The sequence below is a fragment of the Sorghum bicolor genome, unplaced genomic scaffold (genome assembly GCF_000003195.3).
Source record: "Sorghum bicolor cultivar BTx623 unplaced genomic scaffold, Sorghum_bicolor_NCBIv3 super_466, whole genome shotgun sequence".
NCBI lineage: Eukaryota > Viridiplantae > Streptophyta > Magnoliopsida > Poales > Poaceae > Sorghum > Sorghum bicolor.
The window spans coordinates 1-11,280 of NW_018396592.1; the positions used below are offsets into that span (position 1 = coordinate 1).

At 49.0% G+C, this 11,280-nt stretch overlaps 1 protein-coding gene across 1 annotated transcript; it reads right to left on the bottom strand.

Moving 5' to 3' along the window:
- Positions 1–6: 6 nt before the first annotated feature.
- On the bottom strand, positions 7–3,938 carry LOC8155627 (putative PAP-specific phosphatase, mitochondrial; the record flags this gene model as incomplete). Its single annotated transcript, XM_021450656.1, has 8 exons — positions 3,767–3,938; positions 3,504–3,639; positions 2,088–2,190; positions 1,775–2,010; positions 1,603–1,662; positions 628–1,010; positions 153–231; positions 7–36 (listed from the first exon to the last, which is right to left on the bottom strand). Coding segments are annotated over exons 1-8 (1,131 nt in total), but the record flags the coding sequence as incomplete, so codon positions are not given.
- Between the last annotated feature and the right edge of the window lie 7,342 nt (positions 3,939–11,280).

Here is an 11,280-nt window from a genome sequence, read left to right on the forward strand (position 1 = left end):
CTGCACGCAGATTACCCCAACAGCATGATCCCAGGACTATGTAAACAGTATGAAAAGAAAGGGTGATCAGTGCACCGGTTAACTAAGTCAACAAGTTGTTTAACACTTTAACTTGTCATGCAGAACAACAGAAATTGCGAGCAACATGGCACCTTGATCTGAGTTGTCGGCCGTGCTTGAAGGACAAAAACTGAGGCTCTCCCAGAAGCTACTGTGAGATACTTGCACAAGCTACAGAATAGCAACAAGAAGCACATCATCATGAACTCATGTGCGGCCGACCAATCAAGAATCACTAATGGATCTAATATACTCAGTATCAACCTCAGCCAGATATTTTTGTAGGAAATCCAAAAGTATTATGATAGCAAGACAGCACAAGAATAGAGAAAGACATTTAACAAAGTCTTGCAGCAAACAAACAAGTATAGTAGTATCCAGAGCTAACTTGAGGATGGGGAGAATATATCAATCATTGCTTTCAATGCCTTTTGCTCATCCCATATGTTGGAGAAAATCAATCATTGTGCGGAATGCCTTGGCTTGCTAGCTAGCATCATATATCAACTGACTAGTGGCATGAACTAATGCGCAAGTATCAAACCATTAATGGAAAGTGCAACAAACCTGCCACAAAAAACAGATAGGAGAAGAATTTCATTCTCATTTCTAGGATCAGATAAATCTGTTGTTGAATTGAAGGTAGCAGATAATGGTATCATATCCCACGTTTGGCTATCTGGAATGCAATAGCGTGCCATGTGTGCAATCGAACATGTGTCCACAAAGCATCTTTTCCAAATATCCTGCGCCGTAGTGAATTGGCCAATCTCAGAAGACAGACGCCTAGACCATGTACCACAGCCTATATGAGACACCATAAGAATACCACGGCCATTACATGCAGCAGCACTATCATCTTTCTTGTTGGTTATGTCATCGTTGGTCCAATTTGGACATCCCATCACTCCAACTGTTACCTTTCCATTCACCACAAGCGCCAGACCCACCTTAAAAATTGGCAAAAATGTATGTTAGGACTAAGAAGAAAATGATCATGCAAATAGGCAACTGAGGTCGATAATATGTAATTTCTTGATCCTGGATTAACCAGTCCATGCTGAATGGCAATTGGCAACCATATAGGGGCAAACATGCTTTGTATTCAGATGTATGAAATTTGCTAAGAACAAAGTGCTGCACAGCTGCAGGTTACCCTATAAAAACTCAAAAGGACAAAAGGTGCCTCATAAAAAAATATGTATGAACATTCTTATCCTCAGTTAATTGTTGATAATGTGGTATCATTATGAATGTTTTGTAGCAACGAGGGTCTTTCCGGAAATCCTCAAATCACATACATTGATATTTCACAATCTTGTGAATAAATTAATAGCAGAGAACAAAGAATGTTGATATCAATATAAAAAATCCCCAAGACAATGCTTGTGGAATGATGTTTTTGTAAGTGTCAAAACACGCAGCAAATAAATACTTGTGCAATTAAAGAACATCTTGTAACAATGGCTGAATAAAGCATTTCAGTCCTTGATCAACAGTAATACAGTATGTAAAGACATGTAGCAGAATAGGCAATCATACCACATACAGAGCATCATTCCCTCTCAAGAAACCTTTGGTGCCATCAATTGGATCAAGTACCTTCAAACCAAAGCATAAACTTGAATATGGCAGAAACCAAATATATGAAATTATGAATCAACTTCACAGATCTCGGGTTATGATAAACGAAACACAGCAACTTACTTCTTACCCAATAAGTAGCAGGGTTTGAATCAAATGAGACAGCATCCTTGCCTCCTCTATCAATTGCTCTCAAGACATCATCTTGATTTAAAGGTGACCCATTGTTGTTCGCTTTGTCTGCAACTGCACTAAAAATTGACTCAACAAGTATATCACTGCTACTATCATCAGCTTTGGATGACCTTAGAGAAGCTGAATCCTCTTCGGCCACCAGAGGTATCGATGGGAACAATCTCTGGAGCTCTTTCAATAGCAACATGACAAAAGATGGCATTAGACAAAGTCACAAATCTGAACTTTGAAATTTTGCTATGGATTACCCAAACTAATAAGGGCCTGCACTCCGAAATCTGCAACTGTAACAGGAGTTTGGTCATTCTTTTCAAGAATATTGCTGCCATCTGAAAACAGTGATCTCTTCACCTGTTGAGACATACAACCAAACCGGCAAAATGGAGCTCAGACATTTTCTTGTGAGATGTCAAACAATCAAATTTGTTCCACCATATCCAGATGATAACTTAAAAAAGTATACATGTTGAAACAGCACAGATCTGCTGGTCAACATAAAAAAAATCCAGTTGAGTTTTGAGCCCTACTTTGCTCATCACTCGTGAGTAATATCTTGAATCCATGCTAGATCAAATCAAGTATTTTCTTATTAATTTTCCAGCACCGTGTGAATAATACCTCTGTAGTTATGTTTTTCCATAAGTAATCCCTATTTTGTATACTTGCCCCTACTATGGTTTGGGTTTAGTGTCCCAGGCATACATTTATTTCTGTTTTTTTAAAGGATATTTACTCGGCTTTTAAGAGAGCCAATTAAGTCTGTTACATACTGGGGAAGCCAGTTTTCCAGCAAGAACAAACAAGCTAACACTCTCAAAAGAAACAAGGCCAACTACTGGGCCAAGGTACAGACAGCAACTACATTTATTTCTGCTAGGATTATTTATCAATCTAGTCTAAGAGAAAAAAGGAGTGTCTCTAGCTATATAAAGGTCAATTGCTTTTCAATATATTTAGTAACTCCATGAACTATTAAGTGGAGTCATTTTAAACTCTTTTGTTTAACGCGGATTAAATAACAGTTCATGCGATTAACGTACAATGCAGGCTACTTACATGGCAAACACGAACTAAGATTGTATTTTAGACAAGAGTAAGTAGATCAGATGGTTTTGCTAAAGGTTGCAGGTGTATAAAATCAATGGTACCAGGATCACAATTCTTGGTAGTTTTTTTTATAGTTTAAGTAGACCCAACAATATGTAATTGATCTTAATTATACATTCTGGGAGTGAAAACTTTGCACAATCATGTTTCCCTGAAGAGTGAAACTTTTGCAAGTTGCAACTAACCAGTTTAGTGGTGGCTGAAAGCACTGCATAGGACTGATAATCTTGTGCTCCACAAATTACTAGACCATTTTTTTTCCTAATAAAGAAAAAATAAAGACAATGTTGGGCCTAAAAAATCTAGCCTTATGCAACCAGTTGATCGTCTATATAATTTCTGTCCCAGCCCTAATCTTGTATTGCCAATAAACTGTGAGCCTTTGAGGTTTGGATTTGGTACATTTTTTCCCCTAACTTGGACAAATTCTACGCATGAGGCATGACTGCCAAAACCAAGTGATCCCATCAAACTGAAATTAATCCTGCGCAATTGTCTTAAATCCTCAAATTTCAGCAGACAATCAAATCAGTAGGAGAGGAGATGAGGTAACTCACGTCAACGCAGAGGCGACAGGCGAGCTCGACGGCGGCCACGGCCGCGGCGAGCTCGCGGTGGTGAGTGGCGCGCTCCGGCTGGAAAGGGAGTCCGTAATCCCCCGCCGCAACTGACACCGCCGCATCCCCAGCCGCCCTATCCACAAACAAAACAAGCACTAGTGAGAAAAGCGGCGGCGGCGGCGGCGGGAGTAAAAGAACTCGCGCACATGCTGTTGGGTAGGGTTAGTGTCCGGAGGGGCGTGACTCGTGAGTTGGTTCACCTGACGGAGAGGCGGGTATGACGGGGAGACGGCGGGAAGAACAGCCGGCCTCGGCCGCCGACGAGGAGGCGGTGCGACGGGAGCGAGAGGTGGAGGAGCGGCATGGGGGGTGTGGCGGGACGAAACGAGCAGCGCCGCCTGCGATGCGATACCGCCGCGGAAATACGTAGAGAAATACGTAGAGTATATGTGTTTCAGAGGTATAATCGCGTTTGAATTTCAGCCGTTGTCTGTCCGGAGACACGTTTGATAAGGCGTAATTACTAGTTAGCTAAAAATTACTTAAAATTAACTCTAATGCATTTAAACGGGAAGACTAATAAGTGATTTAATTTTTTAGCTATATTTTTAATTAGTTGTTAACCAACTAGGTACTCAACCACAACTAATTTTAGATTAGTTTTTAGCTCCAACTAGCAACTAGACTATGTTTATCTAAATATATATCCTAATTTTTTTGTCATTGAACGGGTCAGCAATTATGTCCATATTAAGAACAACCTTACCCGTAGTCCCGTATGGGGAGAAAATGGAAAGAAAAACATTTTGCGTAATTCTCCTCCTTTGGTCCTTACTCTTTCTCTTCCTTTCTTTATCCACTTCTTCTCTTATGTGTTCTTATTGTTCTTGATTGAGACTTGAGAGTATGAATAGAGAGATGGAATGAGAGTGAAAGAGAGTGTATGAGTATCACTCGGCTCACCTCTTATTTCAAATACTTTACAAGTTACTTCGTAGAAGAAAGCGGCTCAACTGGGTGGAATTCAAATCCATGGAGGAGGCTAAGCATTTAGCTTAGATCTAGACATCATCAAAATCATCGCAAGCTCGATCACAAAACTCAGAGATCACTGACGATGTACTGCATAGATCATGGGTATCGTCATGCAGGATAAAGCCACCCAATGGACATAGGGTGGGTGGGGAAGTGGGCCCACCTAACTAGGGGCGACATCAACCCAAGGTTCTTCATTATACTTGATAGGAAGGTAATCATATACTTATAACTCAATGATTCGGGATTTCTAATGTAACAAACTAGAAAATTAATATTGTAACAATTTATCAGATCAATATATAAGCTAATAAGCCAAGACTTATTTGTAACCCTACTATCTCCTAGGCTACATAAAGTGGGGGTAGAGAACTCCTAACCAGTATCTCAACCATAGCACCTAGCAACTCTAGGATCAACTGCCTATGACACATAAGCAAAAATACAAACAACATCACACACTACTAGACGTAGGGGATCCTTTCTCTCACCAATCATCGAGACAGTGAGCTCTCGCCCCCACCCCGACCACCGCCGGTGGCCGTCCCGGCCCCGCCGGCCACCCTCCCCACACGCCGGTGGCGTTGTTGGCCCCGCCGTCCACTCCTCCCCCCTCTCTCCGCCCCTCCTTCCCCCACCCCCCCCTGCTGCCCTCTACCCAGATCTACCAGCGCCATTGGAGGACTGCCAAGATCTGCCAGCTCCAATGGAGGACGGCTCCCCCTCGCAGCGCGCTAGGGCAGGCGAAGTGCAGGTCTCCACGCCATTGGAAGAGTTCCTCGCCCGTGGTCCTAAGGAAAGGCTTTTCTTCAGTGACTTAGAGGACTCTGGTTACTCAGAGTCGGACAGATCTGAGTCCTCGCCGCCGCCTGAAGGGAAGGGGAAGGGCGTCGCGCACAGGCGCCAGCGCAAGCGCCGCCATCGTCGGGGCTGGAGGGGCGCTGCCTCAGATGCCTCGGCACCGGCCACGTGAAGGCCAACTGCCACGCCCTGGCGCGCTGCTTCAACTGCTGGGGGCAAGGCCATCGGGCTGCTGCCTGTCCTCAGCCAGCGCGCAGGGTGGGAGTCAAGCGCCCACGGTCGCCGGGCTGGACGCGGCGACAGGGGGCTACCTTCCACCGCCGCGGCTCGGCGGACACTGTGTCGGGAGGAGGGTCTGCCACGACGGGTGGATCTGTCAACGCCGCTGTGCCGCATTGTTGTGCCCCGCCCACCCCTCAGTCTTCGCCGCCCCCGCCAGCTTCAACGCCGCCGCCGCCGCCTCCCTTGCCAAATGCGGGTTTGGGGGGCGGAGACGTGGGTCTCCCAATCCCCCTATTGGTGGTGCCGCGCTCTGCAGAAATTCACGCTGCAGAGGCAATGCTCGAGTCTGCGCTGGTGGTCCTGGTCGGGGGGACGCGCCCGTTTGTCTCGCCGGCCATGGTGTACCAATACCTGCACACTACCTACGACATCACGCACGACGACGTCGATGTTCGACGTCATCATCCGGAGGACTTCGTCGTGCGGTTCAGAAGCAGGGTGGACAGGGATCGGGTGCTCTCTGCTCGGCCAGGAGGTGCCTTGCTGCCGCTGATCTGGAGGCCGTGGCGGCGAACCTCCATGGCAAGTGCCGCGTCATTTCGCTTTGGGGTCCTGGTGGCGCTGGCCAACGTTCCGCTTCATGCTAGAAGCGTGATGACGGTGCAGGTTGTCCTGGGAAAGTGTTGCGCCAGCATTAAGCTCACTGCCCTACAGGATATTCTGGAGGATGATGACCGCGAGTTCTTCGTCACCGCGTGGTGCTGGGACCCTTCCTTCATTGTAGGGGAGCAGCCCATCTTCATTCCTGAGCCCCAATTTCAGGCTGGGGGTTCCGCGGCACCTGGTCTGAGATATCTCGTCAGGATTCACGTGGTGGCATCCCAGAACTTTGCCACCCCGCCCGCTTCTCCGCCGGCGGATGGGGGCACTTCTAACGATGGTCTGGGAGGTGATGGAGATGATGCGGATGACTTTTGGCCAACTCCCCGTAGGGACTCTGAAGATGATGACTCCGACGACAGCAATCACAACAGGAGACACCTCGGCTTTGGGTCCCAACGTACAGCGGAGCGGCTCGCCATCCAGGTGGGCAAGCTGGCCTGCCGCTCAAGACTCTACCTTCTCTCCCTGCTGCCTTTGGCTTGGCCGGCTGCGGAACCCGGCCAGAGCGTGCGTCCGTTGACGGAGCCATTCGCCAAGACGCAGAGCTCTTGCTGATCGAGCGGGATCCTTGCCCGATGACGCTTGGCTTTGTCGGGCAGTTTCTGGAAATCGCGCCGAACCTGCTTCATGGGGGCCTCTGCCGGCAAGTGCTGCCGGCCTTGGATCAAGACGACTGGTGGGCATCAATGATTGCGGATGGCGAGCTCTCTGCCAGGGATATACCTTGGTCGACGAGACTGACTCCCCAGCCGGAGCCGGTTGCTGTGCCCTCAGGCTCCACTACGCGGGCGGATCAGCCGGGTCCTTCTGCAGTGGAGGTGGAGGCTGTTTTAGGGGATGCACCACATTCTAACCCATCGTCGGATGAGGAACCTGATTTGGCGGCTTCAGCTCTGCTGCAGAGGATCCAGGAGGAGGTCTGTCTGCCTCTTTGCATGCCTCTGCTTAAGACGGGCCCCAGACTACGTCGCTCTCGGACGCCCGCCACACCTAATCCTTGCGGCGCAGTGGTCGGATCGCTGCAAGGCCCAGGGCCGTGAACGCGACAGTCCAAGCGTAGAGGGTGCTGCTGCGCAAGCTGGGGGTTCAGGTCAGAGCTGATGAGGTGGATGCTCAAGTTCAGGAAAAGTTCGACACTGCTTTTCGAGGAGACAAGACTGCAACAAAGCAGCAGGCTTTGCACATCTTGCTCAACGGTGCCTTCGGCCCGGCGGCCCTCGATCTTAATCTGGATGGCCTGGAAGGCAGCATGGCTTGATCGTGCCCCCCTGTTTCTTTCCCTGTAGCACAATGGTTTCTCCAATGAGTACGAACTTTGGCTGCTTTTTGTGGAACGTCCACGGTCTTAATGATCGTGCGCGTCGCTGTGTTGTAAGGAACTTGTTGGCGCAACACTCTCCGTCCTTCGTCTGTCTTCAGGAGACAAAGCTCCATGATTTCTGTAACTCCTTGGCGGTTGAAACTTTAGGCTCAACCTTTGATTACGATTATATTCCAGCTGTTGGGGTGGCAGGGGGGTCTTGGTGGCTTGGTTGAGGGCACGCTGGGAGATTTCTGTGGTTTCTAAAGCAAGGTTCTCCATTTCGGTCCAAGTCTCCGAGATTGGCTCAACGTTTGGCCCGTGGTGGCTAATGGTGGTCTACGGACCGCAATCAGATGCAGACAAGGTGGAGTTCCTAGCCGAGCTCAGGCAGTTCAGAGCTGACACATCTGGACCATGGTTCCTCTGTGGTGATTTCAACACGATTCATCGGGCTAAGGTCAATAATAATGGCCGACTCGATCGTCGGTACATGAGGCGGTTCAGGAATTTCTTGAATTCATCTCAACTTGATGAAGTGGTTTTGTCGGGACGGAGGTTCACCTGGTCCAATGGCAGGGACCAGCCAACCCTGGAGAGGCTCGATCGGATGTTTGCATCCGCAGACTGGTTCGCTGAATTTCCCCGACATGTGCTAACAACTTTGTCATCTGATTGTTCGAACCACTGCCCCCTGTTGCTAGCTGTTCAGGTTACGGAAGGTGGCAAGCGCCGGTTCAGGTTTGAGGCATTCTGGGTAAACATTCCGGGGTTCAGTGATGTGCTTGCAGCTGCTTGGGCAATTCCGTTGCCGGGGGCTGACCCCTTCCGGGTGGTGGACCAAAAGCTTCGTTTGGTGGCACAAGAATTAAAGAGATGGAGCTCTGAGAAGATTGGGAGCATCCAGCTACAGCTGGCCATGGTTCGCGCGGTTATTCTAAAATTTGATGAAGAGCAGGAGGTTCGGCCGTTGCATCAGTGGGAATTGGAACTGCGCCGTGCTCTCAAGCCTCGTGTCCTTGGCCTGGCCTCGCTGGCTAGGACGATCGCCAGACAACGTTCGCGCCTGCTGTTTCTCGCTGAAGGTGACGCCAATACCAGGTTTTACCACCTGCAGGCCTGCCACTGTGGACGCCAGAACAGAATCAGATCGTTGCTGGTTGAAGGGGAGCAGGTCACTTCAGCTCAAGACATATCCTCGGCGCTTTATGACTTCTATAATAATGTGTTGGGTACCAACTTTCAGCGGTCCAGAAGGATAGATTTAAACACTATCGGGGTTCCTTCACTTGACCTGTCCGCTCTCGAGGTTCTCTTCTCTGAGGATGAGGTCTGGGCCGTGGTTAAAGAGCTCCCAAACGATAAATCGCCTGGACCGGATGGGTTCACGGGGACGTTCTACAAGGTGGCTTGGGCCACAATCAAGGCCGACATCATTAATGCAATAAATGCGTTCTGGGCCAATGACTTCAGAAGTTTCAGCCACCTTAACGATGCACATCTAGTCCTGCTAAAGAAGAAAGAGCATCCAGAACAGATTAAAGATTTCAGGCCCATTAGCCTCATCCACAGTTTTGGAAAGCTCATCACAAAATGTTTAGCCAATCGCCTGGCTGCGGTGCTAGACCAGCTTGTGCAGAATAATCAGAGTGCCTTCATAAAAGGGAGAAGCCTACATGACAACTTTCGCAATGTTCAGCTTACCTGCAAGGCTTTACATAGGGCTCGTAGGCCGTGTATTCTCCTCAAGGTGGATATAGCTAGGGCCTTTGATTCTGTGGACTGGATCTTTTTGCTAGAAGTTCTGACGCAAATGGGCTTCGGGCAGCGCTGGAGAGACTGGATTTCGGCCATTTTATCAACAGCCAGCACGCGCATCCTGCTCAATGGGCAGCCAGGGAGAAGGATCTGTCATGCTCGGGGTCTCCAATGTTGTTCGTGCTTGTAATGGAAGTTCTGAACCTTCTCCTGCTTTGGGTTGTTCAACAGCAACTTTTGACCCCAGTGACTGGTATTATTGGCTCAAGGGTCAGCTTGTACGCCGATGATCTAGTCATCTTTGTCGCGCCGGTGGAAGAGGACCTCTCGACCATCAGGATAGTTCTACAGATTTTTGGCCAGGCTTCAGGTTTATTCTCTAATCTTGACAAGAGCAAGGCCACACCTATCCACTGCACCGAGCAGGACTTGGCACGCGTGCAGCGCATCCTAGGTTGCCAGGCTGAGGGCTTCCCCTCGCGTTATCTAGGGGTTCCGCTGTCGGTATACAAGTTGAAAAGGTCTGATGAGCAGCCCCTAGTGGACAGGGTGGCCAACCGAATCCCAGGGTGGAAAGGGCAGATGCTTAATGTGGCTGGGAGAACTGTGCTCGTCAAAGCAACTCTCTCGGCAATTCCAGTCCACACCTCCATCGCGCTTTACCTGTCGCCGTGGGCAATCAACGCGATCGACAAGCTCCGCAGAGCGTTCATCTGGGCAGGGACGGACAACGTGCAGGGCGGGCGCTGCAAAGTCGCTTGGCCAACTGTCTGCAGGCCAAAGGAGCTCGGTGGCCTTGGAGTCACTGACCTCAGGCGAGCCGGAGTCGCGCTGCGCGTACGTTGGGTCTGGCGAGACCGTTTGAGCGGCCGGACACCGGCTACCAAAGAAGGCGCCGTGCTGGCGCTGTTTCAGGCGGCGACGGTTTTCCACCTGGGGAATGGCCAATCGACATTCTTCTGGACTAACAGGTGGCTGGACGGGTCCAGCATTCAAACGATGGCGCCAAATGTGTTTCGAGCTGTCAAAGCAAGAAAGAAAAAGGCAACTGTGGCAGAGGCGCTGCATGAATTTGCTTGGGTCCGGCATATCCAGGGAGCACTCACCATGCAGCTTCTGGTAGAATTCACAGCCCTCTGTGACTTGTTAGATCAGGTGTATCTTTCCTCTGAGCCGGATACGTTTGTCTGGGGGCTCACGGCAGATAGTGGGTACTCGGCTGCTTCGGCCTATGGCGCCATGTTCTTGGGCTCCTCGACGGTTGAAAGCCCTAGTTTGGTTTTGGATAATTGATGAAACCCTAGTACTAACCTCTATACTAAGTGTGTGTAGACTTAATAAGGTTGGTACATGCCAAGTGATGGAGCAAGTAATAATCATGGTGATGATGGTGATGACCACAAGATGATCAAGTGCTCAACTTGGAAAAGAAGAAAGAGAAAAACAAAACCCTTTGGAGATCAAGGCAAAGGTATTGCTTAGGGTTTTGGTTTTGGTGATCAAGACACCATAGAGGGTGTGATCACATTTAGGATAGATAGCCGTACTATAAAGAGGGGAATTCTTTGGCTAAGCGGTTATCAAGTGCCACTAGGTGTCATTGTTCATGTGCATGCATTTAGAACCTAGTGAGCTAACTTAACTCCTTCAAAGAAAATGATTGTGAAAATACTAACACACGTGCACGCTCGTTGGTACACACGTTGTGGTGTTGGCACACTTTGAGAAGGAGGTCTCGCAAGCTTGGCGGGATTCGGCGCTTTTCGAGAAAATGAAGTGCATATTTTCTATTGCGCCGGTGGGAAATTTTGGAGAAGTCGTGGGAGTGTTTCTCGCTGAGAAAACACTCACCGGACGCTGGCCACTGAGGCACCGGACGCTAAGTCTGAGCGTCCGGTGCAGACAGTGCCTAGAGACAAGTGCACCAACAAGTGCACGTGTTTAGAGAAAGCGCCGAACACAAACATGGAACTAACAAGTCCACTTGTTGTTCAC